Below are 19,459 nucleotides of genomic sequence, written 5' to 3' on the forward strand. Positions count from 1 at the left end.
TTTGTTGGTTTCATGCTATGCAAAGCTTTCAACCCATGGAACAAAAGTCATAGAGACCCACCTCTTTTCTGCTGGTTCATTGCTGTCATCTTCCAGGGTCAGTCCCAACAGGATTTTCCCTGGAGCTGAGCCAATTCACCAGATTTCCCCTGTCTTCAGAGCATTGTCCCCTGTTTTTCTGCTAATCTTCCCCATGGCCCTTGAAAATGTCCCAGTCCCAGATAATTTTGAGTTGTGACTGTGGCATAAATGATTCCAGAAGCAGAGGACAGATCAGGGACAGCACAGACATCTCCTGGGGGATCTATTACACTTCAAATTGCATTAAAACCCTGCTGGAGAAAGAGAAACAAGACCCTCAGACATGATTGCTTCCCAGTGCAGCCTACTAAAGGAGAAACTGCAGCTGCAGGTCATAGGGGATGATTTCCAGGCCCAGGGTGGGAAGTTGCTGTCAGGGGACACAGGCTCTCTGTGATACTGCTCAACTGAGCATGGTCCTGACCCAAAGAGAAGCTCTTGAAAAGCTGATGGTGATGCCTCCCAGACAATTTTCCCTAAGTTTTGACTGTGTCTTTCAAAGTTTCAGATCATTTCCAGAGGAAATGAGGCTTCTGCCTCATGCCCCAGATGCGTAGTCACTCTCCATCCCTCATAATAACTGCTGAAGCCATTGATTGCTCTCAGTCCAGCTTGTAATTGAGAGCAAAGCTCTAAGAAATATTGAGGTCACAACAGGTTTTGAAAAATAATTATCTGGACAGAGGAGTAAAACCCTGCTAATACAGAGGGGAAAAGCAGCAATGTTAAGTGAAGCCCTTCTTAGATGTCAGGAAATAACACAGGGAAGAGGGAGGTTAAGTACATTCCAGGAGAGATTCAGACGAAAGCTTGCATCTTGTTAAATGCCAGAAAACCCACTCCTTGCTGAAGGTTATCCTCCCATATTGAATTGCTGGTGCCCAGGAAGGCATGTGCTCTGGATCCAGCTTTTCTTGTGGTTGTGGAGTTCATAACGTCTCTGCTTTGCGGCTTCTCTGATGTCTTACGAGAGATGAGTTCACATTGCCGTTCGAGTACAATTCAATTAAAAAGTCAATTAGCCCAGATACAAAGCCATCGGATTCATTAAGTCTGCTGTTGGTGGAGCAGCTCTGCTTTGGTTGCTGGTTGATTCTGCTGCCTTGCTGCACTCTGGGCCGTGTGGATTCTGGCCCCGGCGCTCGCAGCCACGCGTGCGCAGCCTGCCAACGTCTCCTCTCCAGGTTCAGCAGTTGAAAATGCTGCAAGGGAGTAGCTCTAGGCAGGTCCCTACATGCTGAACAGCTCTGAAGGGCTGTTAAGTAACGAGCAACAAGCAGAGCTTTTAAGAACATGGTTTTTGACTTCTCAGAAGGAGCCACAGTGCCTTTCTGGGTCACCCATCTCTGCCTCCCCCGAGTTTTTCTTTAATTTGAAGTACATTTGGGGTTATGTTGTGTTTCCTAGAAGTGAAATGGTGGCATGTAAAAATGAGTCTGAATTTTGTCAAAACTTAATTGTGTTGATTTCTCTCCAACGTCTGCTAGTTTGACTTCAGCTTCAGAGCAGTTGTTCCAAAAAAGGAATGACCACAGAGAGATTTTTTGGATGGTGGGCTTCTATTTACCAAGGAGAAAAGTATTTGAAGCAAATATGAAATTTACAGCTTTGTATTTATCAGTAATTAGATACCTCAGTGAGAGAATATGACACATGCTGTTAGCTGGGATCTAACAATTTGTTCCTAACATTCAACTTGAGTTACAAATTGAACTAGTTCTGGTTCTTAAAGAGATGAGTCTTGAAAAAGTGTCTGGAAAAACAAGTCTTCCCTGTTTAAATTAGGAATGTGCCAAATGACTGGCAGGTACTTGATATATAATTTAAATTTAAAACAGGAAGAAACAGTTCTAGATAAAGATCTCCTAGGATATCTAGGGGAAATATATGCACCTATATTTAGCTTATCCCTGGTTTCAACCCCTAACTGCACACACAGCAGCGTGCACTTAGCTTTTGAAAAGAACAGGCCTTGATCCTTTAACAAGCTCTGCAAAGCTCCCTAATAAAGTTACATCCCTGTTAATCACATGTGTGCTCCCCAGTTCCTCCTTTGATACACCATGGAGCCACAGTTCCACCTTTGATAAACCATGGAGCCACAGATGCTCAGGAACTGCTGGAGAAGGGAGCTGATGGAAGGTGGTCATGGACAGCAGATCCTCCACAGGAATCCTGACCCTGGGGCTTTGCCATGAGAAGGCAGCAGCCAGAGAGATTACTCAAGGGCTGAGGGTGACATGGGCAAAGTGTCCAGCTGGAAACCTGCTCCTTCAGTCAGCACAGAGGAGGGAGGCAGCAGGGTCAGGCCTGTGAATTGGAAGGTCTTTGAGGTAATTGAGACAGGGCTTGACTAGAAAGTGAGAGGAAGCTGTTGGAAAGGCCACATAGTGGGGCTGCACATTCAGAAGGAATTTTTACAACATGGCATGTGTTCCCCATCATTACTGGGGAAGGACAACACATTCTGTAGCACAGGGAGAGAAAAGGGAAGACAGCCACAGAGAGGCACATAAATCAGTTTGTGTTTTGACTCTCAAAGACAATTTTCAGAAACATCAGTGAAGAGAGAAGTTAAGATGGAGAAGGGAGGCTGGAGAAGCAAAACAAGAGGAAGTTTGGATTATGGGTGGAGAGGGTAGATATGCTGTTTGACTTAGGAGAAAGCAGAATGAAGGAAGGGCAAGATTGTTCACAGAGTAGCAAGTTAGCCTGATCAGAGCATTTTGCATGACTTAGCACATTTTGCCCCCTCTATAAAGACAGAAACTGAAGCAGAGAAAGTGAAGAAATTTGAGCCAGCATGGGGATGTGGGAGGATAGATCTATCACTGGGACAGAGGGAAGAAGAGCTGAGCTAACAATTGTATTATCAATAAAGGTCAGGGTAGACAGAGCAGGGAGGTGAGGCTGAGCCCTTGCAGACTTTCATCTGTAACACGCTGACCTTAATGAGAATTACCAATGTTCTTCCTTTGACACCTGCAGGGCTCAAGGAGACGCCGCACCATGGAAGTCTCCATCAGGAGTCACTTCCTGAGTGTTGCTGTTTTCCTGATGCATTGTGTGGTCCACAAGGCCAGCTGTGAGAAGGGCAACACTTCCCCTCTGCACTTCACCCACTTCTTCTACAATGCCACCATCTATGAGAATTCAGCCCCCAAGACCTACGTGGAGAGCTACGTCAAGATGGGTATTTACAAGAGAGAGCCTGAGTGGGACATCAGGTACAGAATAGCTTCTGGGGACAACACTGGTCTGTTTAAAACAGAGGAGCACGTGATTGGGGATTTCTGCTTCTTGAGAATAAGAACCAGGAGCAGCAACACAGCACTTTTAAACCGTGAGGTCAAAGACAGTTACATGTTAATAATCAAGGCCACAGAGAGCACCTTTGCCTACGAAGCCTGGGCCAAAGTCTTGATTCATATTCTGGACAGAAATGACTTGAAACCTCTCTTTTCACCCCCCTCCTACAAAGTGTCCATCAGAGAAGACACTCCTCTGAAAACAGTGGTCAGCACGCTCAGTGCCACTGACGCTGACGCTGGACAGAACGCTGAGTTCTACTATGCCCTCAACACCAAGTCCAACCTATTCACTGTGCACCCCACCACAGGGGCAGTTATGGTCACAGGCAGGCTGAACAGTACCCATCGAGGCAGGCATAACCTGCAGGTTTTGGCTGTGGACAGAATGAGAAAGATCACGGAGGGGAATGGCTTTGGGAATTTGGCTAGTCTCACCATCCAGGTGGAGCCGTCTGCCAGGAAACCCCCCTCTATCTCCTCAGTGAAGGTGACATCACCTGACTCAGATGAAGACTTTATCTATGCAACTCTCTCTGTAGAAAGTGGTGACTCAGAAGCAGGGATTGATTCAGTCGAGTTTGTGGATGGAGATCCAGGAAGACATTTCAAAGCCATCAGATCCTACTTTGGGAGCACTGAGTTCATGATTGTGTCAAACAAAGAGATAAACTGGTTACTTTACCCGTTTGGTTTCAACCTCAGTGTGCAAGCCAAGGACAAGAGCAAGCCACCACTGTTCTCTCCTGTCAGAGTTGTCCACATACCTCCCTCCAAGTATGTTTCTGCCAGGTTTGAGAAAGAAGTGTACCGGGTCCAGCTCAGTGAATTCTCCCCAGCTGGAAGCCAAGTTGTTATGGTGAAGATCACACCAGTTGTCCCAAATCTTAAATACATTTTGAGACCTACTCCTGACAGCACAAGCTTTAAGATCAATCCTCACACTGGACTGATAACAACAGTCAGAGCAATGAACTTCCATGAGCAGTCTAGTTTTGAGCTTGAAGTTACAAGCAGTAACAGTCACACATCCACCACTGTTATTGTTGACATCACCGACTGCAACAATCACCCTCCAAGTTTTACTCAGTCTTCGTATCATGGGGCCTTTGATGAAAATGTTCCTCCTGGCACCAGTGTCTTAACAGTAAGGGCTTCAGATGAAGATAAAGGAGACAATGGCTTTGTCACCTACAGCATTGCCAACCAGAAATCAGTTCCCTTTGTCATTGATCCCTATTCTGGTGTCATTTCCACCTCCAAGTCGATGGACTACGAGCTGATGCAGAGATGGTACCACCTGCGGGTGTGGGCGTCAGACTGGGGCTCACCCTTCCGCCACGAGACTGAGGTGTACGTCTCCCTCACACTCAGCAATGTCAATGACAATGCTCCTGTGTTTGAGAAGGCAAGCTGCAGTGGCACCATCCCACGGGACTTTCCAGTTGGGAGCCCTGTGGCCACGGTCTCTGCAATCGACAGCGATGAGCTGCAGCATATCAAATACGAAATCAAGTCTGGCAACGACTTACAGCATTTTGAACTGAATCCCATCTCTGGAGTAATATCCCTTAGAATATCTCTGCGAGATCTTCCTTCTGAACAGCCACTTTTCTACTCTTTGAAAATAACTGCAACAGACGGAGAGAACTACGCTTTGCCAACATCTGTAAACATCACTGTGGTCAGCCAAGGCCTCCCCGTCCAAATGCACTGTGAGGAAACCGGAGTCCTGAAGCAACTGACAGAAACCATCATACACTCCATCGAGTCTCAGTCTCAAGGCCATGGGCAGGATGATGAAACATCTCTGAACTTGCACCTTATAAACCATAATGCTCCTAAGTTTGATGACAGCTTTCCACGATCCATTGATATCATAGAGACTGTTCCCATCAACTCAACTATTGCTGACCTTTCAGCCATTGATCCTGACACTGGTTTTAATGGAAAATTGGTTTATGTGATCTCAGATGGAAATGATGATAGCTGCTTTACAATTGACCTGGAACTGGGTCTCCTTCAAGTCCTTTCTCCCTTAGATCATGAGCAAACCAGCTTTTACATTCTCAACATTACTGTGTATGACCTTGGCACACCACAAAAATCATCTTGGAAACTATTGGCTGTGAATGTGTTGGATACCAATGATAATACTCCTAAATTCACTCAAGGTGCCTATTGGGTGGCAATACCAGAACATGTAGCAGCAGGGACAACAATAGCTCAACTGAAAGCAGAAGATGCTGATACAGATGACAATGGGAGAGTAAAATACTCCCTCCTAACCCCCACAGACAAGTTTGCCATTAACAGTGTCACTGGAGAAGTGACAGTTACAGGTGCTCTGGATAGAGAATTGTGGCCTTGCTATGTGCTGAAAATAGAAGCTAGGGACCAGCCCAAAACAGGCTTCCAGCTGTTCTCTGTCACAGACCTCGTTGTGACTCTGGAGGATGTCAATGACAACACCCCTCAGTGCCTCCCAGCCCTCAACAGTGTGAAGGTCCCCGAAGACCTGCCCGTGGGGACCATTCTCCTCTTTCTGGAAGCCTTTGACCCTGATGCTGGCTCTGGGGGGGAGGTGAGGTACAGCCTCATCAACAATGAGGAGATGATGTTTCATGTGGATAAGCTGACTGGGGCGCTCCGTTTGGACAAGGAGCTGGACTATGAGAAAAGGGACTCTTACAACCTCACCGTGCAGGTCAGTGACGGTGGGAAGCCCTTCTCTCGCTCTTCCCTCTGCCACCTGGAAGTGAACGTCATTGATGTCAACGAGAACTTGAACCCACCACGCTTTGCCTCCTTTGTCTTCAAAGGCTGGGTGCAGGAGAACAGCCCAAAGGGCACGTCAGTGATGGTGGTCACAGCCAAGGACATCGACAGGGGCAAAGATGGAGAGGTTCAGTATTTCCTCCGAGAAGGCACTGGCCTGTCTGTCTTCCACATTGAAAAGGACACAGGTAAGGACTTCTTCATTTAATAATGCACCTTGAAGGATTAAACTACCTGGTTTTGGCCTGGCTCTTTACAATGTTCTATGCATTCAAGCCTTTCTTGATTTTGCAGAGATGTACTAATTTACCCCTGCATCTGGGTAGGAACAAGCAGAAGTTTTTCTCTTTAAAATAAGAGCAGATCAATGTCTGTCCTGCCCCAAAATACCAAGGTCTTCTCTATCACCTGTGTACCAAAAATTAACCTCAGCAGCAGCAAGCCCCTCACACAATCTCACAGCCCCACAGGGTGGGCGTGAGAGTTTGTGTGTGCAGCAAAGAGCAGGAAGCAGACTTGAGACTGCTCTGTCATCAAGGAGTCTGAGTTCCTTAAATCCCTCACAAACACTCCCTGTCCTTCTCCTAGGCACCATACGGACCATAGGATCGCTCGACCGGGAGGGAACATCTCACTACTGGCTGACTGTGCTGGCCCTTGACCTGGGAACAATTCCTCTGTCTTCTGTGACTGAAATTTATATTGAAGTCACTGATACCAATGACAACCCACCTCAGATGTCCAGACCTGTCTTCTATGCCTCTGTGATGGAGAATTCCCCACCAAACACATCTGTCCTTCAGCTTGATGCCTTTGATCCAGACTCCAGCTCAGAGGGGAAACTGACCTTTCACATCCTAACTGGAAATCCTCAGGGACTCTTCACCATTAACCTCCTTACAGGTAAGACTGACCCAGCTCAGCATTTGTTTTTGAGGCTTCCAAGTGCCCAGAGGATGTTACATATTCAATATAAACAGCCCACACAGCTGCCTTTGTCACACTTTCCTGCTGCAGCAAAAGTCCCAGTCTCCAAATACATTCTGTGGGGAGTCTGAGGATTGAAACCCTCAACCTGAGGGCTGCCATTTGCATCCATATGGCTCTTAGAATGACACAAATGTGCTGCTTTCAAAGCCCTAAACAGTTGCTTTTAATCTTCCCCCTTATACACAACTGTTGCACAGCCTGAGCCAGGGAACAACACCCTTCTGGAGGTGACTGTTCCTGACACAGACCCAGGCAGGATTAACAAAAATGAATTCCACTGCACTTAAAGGCTCCACCCATTCTCCAGCACCATTAATGTAGTAAATGTAGTAAGCCTCTTCTGCCATCTTCCTAGACTATATCTTTCATCTGAGGATTATTTACCAGATCTTCCAGAGCCATCAAAACCCCGCTGATGTTTTGTGTAAACAGCTTCCTCAAAGTATCCCAGCAGAGCTGACATTGGGCCAGTCTGGCAGGGAAAGCTGTGCCGAGCCCTTCATGCCATCAGCTCCTGGGAGAGGAGGGAAGGGAGGGCACAGAGCCTGAGTATGGGAGAGGATTAATTGCATGACTTTGATCTCCTGGAGATGATAAAAGCAGTTCAGCTACTGCAGCGGGATGGAAGCTTGCTCTCAGATGAGGAGCTGGGTGGATTGGAAAAGGCTGGTGCTGCTCTCAGCTACGTGTTACCAGTGGTGGGATGGCTCTCTGGCAGTGCTCTACAGCTGGAAGAAATAAATTATTATTATTATGAAATACTAAATTATTTTTGTCACAAGGTCCTCACAGGGTGTGTTTACATGGCACTGTATAAATGCACCTGGAGATGTCAGCTAACTGTGACCACTGCTGCCCACAGCTGGAGCTGTCTGTGCTGCCAGAAGCTTTTTAGCCTGCTCAGGACATTGCTCTGCATCCAACTTTCCCACATAATCCAAACAGCCATGCACAATGCAGCCCCAGGACAGCTTGCACAATGCAGGGTTCTGCAGAAATGTTCCTTCAGAAGCCCTGTGGCACAAAACCACTGCCTTTTTGATGGGATGTGGAGCAGGATGGCTGTCAGGACACCAAGCTGGCTCCCCTCTTCTGCTGAGCAGCCATGCACCCTGCAGGAAATTCAGCCTTTGTGCTGCAGGCAAAGCTTTCAGCCCCATTTGAGTGCAAAGTCACGATCCAAGGCTGTTCCATAGCAAAATGAGTGACTGGCAAAATCCAAATGTTTGCTAATGAGACACCTCACCTCTGAGCCATCCCATTAATCCAATCTTTGACAAAAAAAGCTCTCTCAGGTATGAGTCATCTCCTCTCCATCTCTCCCTGTACTCAGGTGATTTGCATGAGAAGAGTGATAAGTTTGTCAGTTCTGAAAGAAACTCATGGGCTGATCTTATCTCTTGGACAGTTGCTGGAAGTCTCTTCTTTAAACCCTGAGCTTGGAGGTTGTTTAAGGTCCTGCTTCCAACCCTGATGACGATTCAGTTATCCATTACTTTACTTGCATGTCACCCAAAAGAACCTATAATTACCTGTGAACATTGGCATAAACGGAGCAGTTATACCCTCATGTTTACAGTATCTAAAGAGAAGTCATTTGCTGCTGCTGCCCGGAGGAATATCACAACTTGTCTAACCGTTCAGGGCCCTAGGCAGCCTTTTGGAAACCCAGCAGTATTTTCATTCTGCAGGCTAGTTGCTCCATTAAGTAGAATAAAACAATAATCTTTGGTCTCAACTTGGTAGTGCAGTGCTGGAAGATGAGCTGCTGTTATCCCCATTAGTACAGGATTATATTAAAAAAAAAGTGTTATCCCGCTGCAGGGCTGAAGACTGTGATCAAGACATCTCCTTTTGGCCTATCCCACATGGTCATTGTCATCTAAGGACAGACAAATAAGTCACACTGGCACTGAAATAAGAGCACAGGAGGGCCAGAGGTCAGTCTGGGTCTCTCCTAGGTAGGACATTTCTGGTAGTGGCCTCTAGGCAAAGGGAGAGGAGGAGGAGGAAACTTGTTCTCATCCTGTGTTTTAACAGGAATTAAGGTCCTGCTGTACTGCTACAACAGGTGTACCCACACCCAGAATAACCCTGCAGAATAGCTCTGGATAATCATTTAGGGCAGAATGACACACTATTGCAAGTAACTGAATTCAGTTGTTGTGTGTTTGATTCAGTGCCTTGACATGGGGTGGATTGGCCAGTGGGGACATAACCAGCAGGGCCCCTTGACTTCTCCTGAGGCATTGCAGGGGAACCAGGAACAGCCATGGTAACTGTCCTGGGCTTCTCCAGCATTCCCAAACACCACAGAAAGGCTCTAAGATCTGCAAGCTCTCAGTTCTCTAAAGAGGGTGGAGAAAAAGGAGGAAAATACATGAAAGGCTGATGAGAAGAGGGAACAAAACTGTGCACTGAGATGAAAGCTCTGTGCCACGGGCAATGGAATCTCTCCAGCCCAGCCTGGCAGCTGGTGTGGAGCAGGGTTTGTGGGAGACAGGGGCAGAGAGATACATGGAGAGATGGGCAGGTAGCAGGGCTTGGGGTGTTCTTGGGCTGGGAAAGTTTTCAGCTTGTTTTGTTCAGGATTTGATGTGAAGGGGGTGCAGACAGGACCAGGAGGAACTGGGAGGCTGTGGCAGGAGGAGTCAGGACAAAGCCATTCGTCCTGCTGAAAGGCTGTTTGGAGAGTCCTCTTGCTTTGGATTATTTGTCTCCAGCTCTTATCTAGTGCTTGTTCTTCTGGTGTTTCTTCTGCTGTGACTGTGTCCATTGGCTTCCCCAGGGTGTCTGTGGTTCCCTGCAAGGAAAGATTTCTCCATAGGGAAGGACATCCTGCTCTTTAGGCCCAAGGGATGGTTGCATGGCTGCTCCTCAAAATTAACATAACACATAGCTGAGCATGGAGCAGTGCACAGTGGGGTCAGAACAAGAGGTGGGGTGGTAGGAAGAGAAAGATAAAAAGGTTAAATGGAAACAGGAGTAAGACAAGAGAAAGAGGGTTTTAGGAGGACAACCTCTTCCCTTCTCAAGCTCTTGTGAAAGCCTCAGTGCCTGCAAGCCTGATTCTGGCTATTTTAACTATCTTAGATTTTCCCCCCTGCAGCAAGGGAAGGGGGCCAGCAACCTCCACCCCAGCCCTGTTCTTGCCAGCAGAAGTTATTATTATTTTTTGTTCCCTGACAACAGTGCCCTGGTAATTTTGGTGCTCTTGTTCCAACATGACCAGCCTTCCTCTCTGCCCTTTGCAGGCAGCAAGCAGGAGAGAGGCAGACAATCCTGTCCACTGTGTGTGGACAGGCTGCTGAAGCACAGTCTATTCTGTTGCATGCAGGCAACAGAAGGCATTGTTCCTGGACCTTCACCTGGCTAATTGGCCAGGTGCAATTAAGACCTTTGACAGTGTTGTTCAGTCTCTGTAGGATTCAGCAGAAACCATCAGGGCCTCATGCAAGAGCACAACTACAGGACACCCACTCAACTCCATCACAGGTCCCATGGGACAGGCTGGATGGGGTTTTCCAGCAGGGCAGGGCACTGATAACTCACACACATGCACATGCACACACAAAACACTCATTAAAACTGAGCGTGCACTTCCCAGGCCTTGTAGGGGACAGCAGAAAGAACCAAGGAACTGTGTCCCCAGGCCACAAAAGCTGATGGCAGCTCCCCTTTAATAACAGCTTCCAGTTGCATTTTAGCCCTCTGGCCTCACAGGGTGTATAACCAAGCAGCACCAAATGAAAATGTGCATTAATTCCAGCTGGCCTCTCTCAGGAGCCGTGTGCAGGGTCCCTCTCCCCAGCTCTGGGTGCTCTGTGCCCGTGTGAACACTGCTGTCAGTTTGTGCATCTCAGCACCACGGCTGCAAACGGGAATTAGGGTGATTAACCCTAATTAATTAACCACAAGGCCTTTCAGATCCCAGCTGGTAACTGGCTGCAGAGGGGGGAACCAGGAGCCGCGGTTGGGCAGGAGTAAGGGACAGAGCTTGCCTGGGGTCAGGAGGAGAAGCCAACCCTTTGCCTTGTGGCTCAGCAGATGTGAAGATAAAGCAAAAAAAATTCCATCTGGTGAGACTCCCAGCTGGGATACAGCACAGGTTATGTGATAGAGAGCAGAGCCAGCTCTTACTCCCCAGGAGAATGAGCATCTTCAGTGATACAGACATTCAAGTGTCATTAAATTCCAGTTCATCTGCCTTCACTGCAGTCCTTCTCCAGCACTAGCAAGCTGAGCTATGATCCTGCTTTCTTTCATTTTTTTCATTGAATCACAGAAGAATTTCAGGGTGTGGCCAAGCAAATCCAGATAGTTACTTTAGTTCCCTTCCATCAGCTGGCATGCAGTAATCCAGTACAAACAAGGTGTTAGTCTGCTGCAACTGGATTTTGGAAACTGATAAACCAGAAACATCCCCAATGTGCACACAGGTGTCTGTTTTCAATATCTGTGTGTCCTGTGAGCTTTTTGGGCCAAAATTATGAAGCATTCCCTGAAGTAGCTGCATTTCTGGGCTCAATAGCCAACCTATTGGTAGTGAGGACAGGAACATCAGAGATCTCAGTGAGCTGCTGCTGCAATTCCTTCTCCAGGCCCCCATTAGAAGAGCATTTCCATGAATTTTCCTGCTAATGGAGCCATAGAGGCTCTCACTAACCTGGGAAAGTTTTAAAAGCTCCTCAGCCAGCAGGCTGTCTGCTGAGTCCTTTTCACCTGCTGAGATGTTAAAAGGATGATTAGGGAGAGAAAAAAACCCACTATGACAGACAAGCAAACAGTATTTTTCAAGCCATCTTGTCATAACGCATTAAGGAGTGTTGATTTATGATTATAAAGGCATCAAATGGATGTTTAGCACCATGGCTGGTGCCAAATGTGAATAATCCCAGAGAACAAGTGGAAACAGTGAGCACGAGTCGTGTTCCAAGCAGCTGCTCCTTGCTCCCTCCTTCAGCTGCCTCGTGTTTCCTGCAGCCATCTGAAATTTTCTCCTGCTGTCGTGCTCAGACAGACATACACAAAAACTATGGTACACCTGAAGACAAGACTGTTAATTAAAGCTGTCTGGTTTTGCACCAGAAGTGAGAGTAGAGACGGGTTCATGCAGCTGGGATGTACAAATCTTTCAGGGTGCACAAGTGCAGGTGCTCACACAGACATGGCATCCCATGGGAAGCATTGCCCAGGGTAGCATGAATCTGTGTCAGTGCTTGCTGTGCTCAGGGAAATTCACCCTGCCTCTTGTTGGTGTGAAGAAGCAGAACTTCCCTTCACGGGGAAGAGTGAGACTCCCTTGATAATTGGGAGTGGACAAAAAAACTCACATGCGTCAGCCTTGATGACTTTCGGGAGGACAAATATTACGTATACAATACAGTACAATATTACATATACAATTTCCATTGTTGGTAAAGCAGTTGTAAAATGATCTAGAGCTGCTTTTCCCCAAAAGTGAAGAGTCAAGGCACTCAGCAAGGACTGTTATGAAACCAGACATGGAAACAGAAGCCTCAATTCCATCCTTTCCACTCTTGCATCTACTCAGCTTTAGTCATTGACAGGCCAAAAAGGGGCAATTATGATGTTTTTGTTTCAACTCTAGTTTATTATAGCCACAGTTCTTCCCTCCTGCATCCAACCTATTCCCTGTGGTTAAACTACTGTGTATTTTTCAGAAATCCCTCAAATCTTGCAATTGTTGGAGGACTCACCCTGTGTCTCAGCAAGGCTTAAATAATATACCAACATTATTTTTGACTGTGTACCTTATTTTTAGCCTGAATGCATTTGTTCTAGCAGTTGAGCAGAGGGTATTTCCCAAGACAGGAGACAAACTTTTGTCAAAACACTGTAAATTACAGAGAGCAAGGTTCAACAGAGGAAAAACAGGAGTAGAGACTTGTTAAGAGACTTGTTAAGAGGCCAGACTTGTGCCAGCACATGCAGAATGTTTCTTACTTAGAGGCATAAGAAAAGTTTTGTTTTCATGGTCCTGCAGCTTTTCTCACCTAATGCCTTGCCAACCCTCAGCTGGTGCAGGCATCTGGTAGGTGTTCCCCCTCCTCCGTGGTCTCTGTGATCAGAGAGCAGCAGCAACACCTCCACAGAGGGATTCACGCTGGGAGGGGATGGGTTACCCTCTGGGGGTATCTGCCTTTCTCCTCTGATCACAAAGGGAGCCTGAAACAGGACAGGTGGGCAGGCTGATCTTGGGCATTCAGGGATCTGATCAGCCCTGGCTTTTCTTGCATGCTGAGTCTTGGAGCTCAAAGGGTTTCTTTCTTGGCAGGTCTGATTTCCACGACTTCACGGCAGCTGGATCGAGAATACAAGGCTGAACATATCCTAGAGGTGGGTAATGATGAATGTAATTAGCTTTATTTACCTACAAGTGTATTAAGTCCTCAAAGGGTTTTCCTTGCAAGTTGGAGCACAGAGAAAGAATCTCATCCCATCAGCTCCCAACTGCTGGGAAACTTAATTAAATGGTGTGTGTTAACCCCAGAGACAGCTGCAGCAGTACTGCAGGGTTTATTATTTTCTTGCTGAGGACTGGAGCAAAAGTTCTGTTCTGGAAGCTGTGGGAATGCAGGAAGAGGACTGGAACTGTCCTCTAGCAGGATAGTTTATACATCATGGGGGAAAGAACAAGCCAGAGAAACCCACCCTTGTTTATCCCATTGTATCAGATATTGCTGTGTAGCTTTGCTCACCAGCACCCATCCTCAGCTGCTCACAGCTGTAAGCATTCCCATCAGAGGGATCTGGAGGTTTTTGAGCCTATCAGGGTCTATCATTTCTGTCTGCAATGCAACATGCTGGGAGCATGCACAGGCAGGGCAGGGTGAGGACGGCTGGTACCTGGCCAAGCCATGGCAGTACAGATGTTTTGAGATCTCTAATCTGTGTGTGATCTCTAAACACCAGCCTGACCTACTGCCCAGAGCAGCTGGAGGCAGGAGCCCTGCAAACTCACCCCCCTGTGCATGGACAGGCCCTGCACACTGCCAGACACAGCCACCAGGCTTTGCCCTGCCAAGAGGAGCAGTGCCTCTGAAAATGTTGAGATACAAATGCAGACCCACACAAAACCCCGTAGCTGAGTCCTTGCCCACCAGGCTGGAGGCTGGCTGGTCATACTCTGGGTCACCTAAGAGCCCCTGTCACCTACTCCCTTTGCTAGGTGAGTCCTTTCTCCAGCCTCCACCAGGCTGGAGGCTGGCTGGTCACACTCTGGGTCACCTAAGAGCCCCTGTCACCTACTCCCTTTGCTAGCTGAGTCCTTGCCCACCAGGCTGGAGGCTGGCTGGTCACACTCTGGGTCACCTGAGAGCCCCTGTCACCTACTCCCTTTGCTTGCTGACAGGTGGCTGTCTCTGACAACGGAGAGCCAGCCCTGAAGTCCACCAGCAGAGTCGTGATCCAAGTCCTGGATGCCAATGACAGCCCTCCCAGTTTCCCCCACAAGCTGTTCATGGTGCAGCTCCCCGAGAGAGAGGCCTCAGAGACCCCGCTGCCGGTGTACAGGCTGATCGCTTCCGACCGCGACCAGGGCCAGAACAGCCAGATCACCTACACCATCGAGGAGGAGGAGGAGGGCATCTTCACCATCAACCCCACAACTGGCACAGTCTTCTCCAGGAAAGCTTTTCCTGCCTCCGAGTACAACATACTCACGGTAAGAGGAGAGGGAAGCACAAAGAGCTGATGGGGAGAGGCAGGCGGAGGGGGAAAGAGAGAAAGGGGTTCAGAAAGAGAAAAGATGAAAGAGATGGAGAGAATGCAGCAGTGGAGAGGAGGAGAACTTGAATAAGGCAAATGTGTTAAGAGGGAGAGAAAGTGGGAGGGAATGGTAGGAAATGCAGAAGGTGGGAAGCTGTTAAAAATGGACAATAAATTTAAAATTAACTGTCCAACCTACCTTCCGAGAGGAATACAGTGATCCATGGTTCTATACGGATGTGGACCCAAACCTGAGCAGCCTTTGTGTTCCATCATGCCTCTGTATGGCATTCTGATCAGGCCATGGAGCTTGGATATGGGTTCAAAGCCTTCCCACAACCTGTGGGTCCTTGCAGACAAGGCTTGTGATCCAGGTCTCTGCTATGGTTAGAGCTTGGCAGATTTACTTGACAGTAAAGAGGAATTTGGGTTGCATGGCTCTGCCTTGGAAGCAGCCAGAGCATGGACCACTGCCTCAGCATTTGTTTTGTGGGATTTTGGGCACACTGGGAGCTGAAACTTTCCATGGAGCTCCCATGAGATAACTCAGCTTTCTCCCTGGGTGCACATGCCTTTCTCTGCAGGTCAAGGCCACAGATGGTGGCAGCCCCCCGCTCTCCTCCCATGTGAGGCTCCACATCAGCTGGGTCGCCCGGCCCGGCCCTTCCTCAGAGCCTCTGGCTTTTGATGAGCCCCACTTCAACTTCGCCGTGATGGAAACAGATCCTGTGAACCACATGGTGGGAGTGATCAGCATCGAGATGGGCCCCAGCCAAGTGTGGTTTAATATCACAGGTGAGGCACAGAAATCAGAGCAGTGTCCGTGAGTGTTTGCTTCGGCTCCCTTGGCTTTCAGTGCTCACATGCCTGAGCTAATGGAATTGTTTGCTTTAGGTGTAGGTGAGCTACAGGGAAAGCTTTCTCACAGGCACAGGAGGTTTAAACAGCCACTAGACAAAGCTGCCCATCCAAGGCCTCTGGTGCCAAGTGCAATTACCCAACACACTTTTTTAATGGCAGTCTGGAACTTGCCTGTGTTTGAGGTGTTCTCCGATGTCGCACGAAAGGCAGGGCATGCCAGTGCCAGCTCCTCCTGGGAATCAAGTGACACTGTTGGTTTTGTTAAAACTGCCTGCAAGGATCCAGGTGTGTGGCTGAGTGTTACAGATACCCCCCGTATTTCTCTCCATGTTGAGTCTTGAGCAGGGAATGGAGAAGGAAGCATTCCTCAAAGACTTGGTCTGCCCCAACTTGTGGGGCTCTCCCTTCCTCCTCACCACATCCCAGGGGTGATTTAGACATGGAATGTGGAACTCTAGGGCCTCCTTCAAGACACAGGATTCAGAGGGGACGTGGGCTGTCACCCCAGGGGACTCTCCAGGCAGCATGTGCAGAACTGGTCCTACCAACAAGGGCCAATTGTGCTCATGTAATTTGATGTTTTGAAGTGGTGCCCCAATCTACCTTGCACAGCCTTTCCCCCTGGTACTGCCTGCAGGGCCTGCCCTTGTCAGACAAAGCCTTAATTGGGCAAGTAAATAGTTTTTCCCCTTACTGTGTTAGGGCAAGGATAATGGTGTATAAATACAATTAACCAACAAGAGACACAACCCTACAAGGAGCAGACAATATCAGTGCAAGGTTTATCTGGCATTAGTAGTGTCTGCTTGGGTCTGCAGAATTAATGGTGTATTCCTCTGAACATTATCCCATTATTTCCCTGCTGAGTGCTGGAGCATAGATTGACCTCATCTTACCCAGTTCCTAGAGCTCCAAGTGATGCTGAAGGCTCTCTTGGTTTCTATCCTGGTGGAAAAGGACAGGATTTTATTTTCCCTGCAAGGGAAGGAAAGCATCATGGTAGCTGGCAACCAAGGGGGTGATGCAGAGATCCAGGAGCCTTCAGCACCTCATTCAAAGTTTCACCTTCCCCAGACCACAATCACTCTGTCACTGGGATTGATGGAGTCTGCAAAAACTGACAAAGCAAATCATTCCTCATCTCCTTCCTTTTCTGGGCTTCTTCTTTCCGTTGGGCACTGTACACAGGGAGCTCTTCTCTCTTTTCTCAGGGAAAGACATCCATGGGTCTCACTCCCTCTGTCTCTGCTTCTTTGTGTCTCCTTCCCAGCAGGAGAGCAGTGGTGCAGATGGCTGGTGAGCACTGCCTTCCTCCAGCAAGGGAAGAGATATAATTTTACAACCAGAAAAGATTTTACCAGCTGGTAATAGAATCAAGCAGAATCAGAGCATCCAGTAGCCAGGAAGGAAGAACCTGAGACCTGAAATAAATTACAGGAAACTGTTTCAGCTTCTCCGTATCTCAGAGCAGCTTTGCAGGGTTTAATGTGCAAGAGGGGCCCAACAGGCCCCAGCAAGTGAGGCATGAGAAAGGAGCTGCCATGCCAGGGCTGAGCAGCAGTAGGGTGAGGGACAGCCTTCTGCTGCTGAGCTGCTCAGGCCTGCTGTTCCTGGCCATTCTCAGCCATCTGGGTTGGAGGCAACAGGCTCTGCTCACCCTGGAAGCACCGTCTGCCTCCCCAACTGTTGGAGTGTTGGGAATTCAGGGAGCTCACAGGCTCCCAGCCATGGTGATGAGGACCATTGCTGATATGCTCACAGTGTGACCTTGAATCAGAAGCCAGCAAGAGCCCTGTTCTGCCCAGCAGGTCCCTGGTCCATGCTAAGCCAGTGATGGTGCATGGCTGGAAACCTTGTGCAGAGAAATCAATGCTCAAATGGGCCTGTTGCCAATCTAGCCAGGACATCACATGCATAAGTGCATCCTTTCCCCTTCTCTCCTCCTCCTCATTTCCTCTCATTCCCCTCATCTTCCTTTTCACACTCCTTGGTCACCATCTGTGATTATCCCTTTGTCCAGCTTTGCCTTGTCCTCCCCATCTCCTGTGTGCATCCATCTATCTATCTATCTATCTATCTATCTATCTATCTATCTATCTATCTATCTATCTATCTATCTATCCATCTATCCATCTGTCTGTCTATCTGTCTATCTAATCTATCTATCACATGGTGTTTTGAGTTTCCAGATTTGGAATAAACCTTACCTGTGGCACTATCCCCAGTCTGGCTGACTGTAACTGCCCTCCTGTTTCCCTTCTCCCCCGTGTCCCAGGTGGTGATGATGACATGGATTTTGACATTGAAAAGAGCACAGGCAGCATGGTCATTGCAAGACCCCTGGATGCAAGGAAGAAGTCAAGCTATAACCTCACAGTAGAAGTCACTGATGGGTCCAGTACAATCAAAACCCAGGTAATGTTTTTTTCTTTAGTGGAGACCCTGTTGAGAGGGAGGATATGCCAAAGGGAACCTTTCCTCTGGGTCTGCGGAGCTCTGGATCATCTGCCAGATGTCCTTACACTGTGATCCTCCATTACACAGTGACAGTGTAATGGAGGATCCTCCAGTACACAGATCTTATACCAAGCTAAGATTGTTTTTATGTTGTTAGAAGCACAGCTGGTCTAGGAAAGCTTGGATCTTTCCTGTTGATCCCAGGCAGCACACGGGGACACGTCCACACCACCAGCCAAACTGGGGTGGCATTTCACACACTCAGACCCCAGTTTGGTGTCAGCTGCTCAGGCTGAGTTACAGCAATCTGGGACAAGGGAAGTGTGTACACGATTAGGTCAGGCTTGGGTCCGTCTTCCCATGTCAAGGTGTGTTCCTGGGATTTGCTAGCCCAGGTACAGCCAGCACAAATCCATCTGCAAGAGGTGAGGTCAGGCCCAGGGAGTGAGTGGGGCAGCTGCAGAGATGCTGTGTGCTCTGAGTTCCCACATATAAAGTAAGTGCTGGTAAAAGGAGGCACTTCACTCTCAGGCATGTCTCTGAGCCCTGGCTAAAATGATGAGATTTTGCCCATCTTTACTACCCTGAAGAGAGGTGTTCAAGGCATGATCTTTCACTAGTCATTCTCTCCATGCATAAGAGGCAGCCAAAAATCCAGCCCTCAATGCACAGGAAGACCTAGGATGTGAGTCACCTGTCAGTAATGCTTATCATGGGGAATTCTCTGTGGGGGATGATGAGTGAGAAACTCCACCATTCCTGTGAAACGTGATGCTAACGGATGGCCACATGTCTCAACTATCTTCAGGTATTGTTCCAAATAAACAAAGAAAGCCCCACCTTGCCTAGTGTGCATTCCATGCCACCTTGCATCTCATCCCCACGTTTATTTTGGCACTCAAGGCTGCTAGCAGATGTCAAGAAACCTGCTAGTGTAAAACCTCCCATGGCATGCTCAGGTTTGCTAAAGGAAGCCAATTATTACACTTGGTTGAGGCTTCCTAAGATGCAGGAGGCACATCAGTAGGAGGGTCAGGACAGCCAGGGTAGGAGACCACACAGGAGAAAGCAGTGACTTCCCCAGCAGGATTCAGGATTCCCAGCATGTGCTGTTCAGTGCAGAGAGGAAAACTTGGCTAAAAAGGGTAGAACAGAAATTTTGCTTCTCCACACACTTGCTGCTCTTGAGATGGGCCAGACCCTCCTTTCTTTAACCAAACATCCCCTTCTGTCAGCTTTCTGTTGAGTAAATA

At 48.1% G+C, this 19,459-nt stretch overlaps 1 protein-coding gene across 2 annotated transcripts in view; it reads left to right on the forward strand.

Moving 5' to 3' along the window:
- The window catches only part of FAT2 (FAT atypical cadherin 2), a 57,306-nt gene that overhangs the window by 8,588 nt on the left and 29,259 nt on the right, over positions 1–19,459 (forward strand). For both annotated transcript variants that reach the window (XM_054642944.2, XM_077186462.1), the window contains exons 2-7: positions 3,070–6,355; positions 6,756–7,070; positions 13,456–13,517; positions 14,533–14,844; positions 15,473–15,683; positions 18,025–18,164. In XM_054642944.2, the coding sequence (XP_054498919.2) occupies positions 3,091–6,355; positions 6,756–7,070; positions 13,456–13,517; positions 14,533–14,844; positions 15,473–15,683; positions 18,025–18,164 (4,305 nt within the window). In that variant the 5' untranslated portion in view covers positions 3,070–3,090. The remainder of the gene's footprint in view (positions 1–3,069; positions 6,356–6,755; positions 7,071–13,455; positions 13,518–14,532; positions 14,845–15,472; positions 15,684–18,024; positions 18,165–19,459) is intronic.

Source organism: Agelaius phoeniceus, chromosome 15 (genome assembly GCF_051311805.1).
Source record: "Agelaius phoeniceus isolate bAgePho1 chromosome 15, bAgePho1.hap1, whole genome shotgun sequence".
Lineage (NCBI taxonomy): Eukaryota > Metazoa > Chordata > Aves > Passeriformes > Icteridae > Agelaius > Agelaius phoeniceus.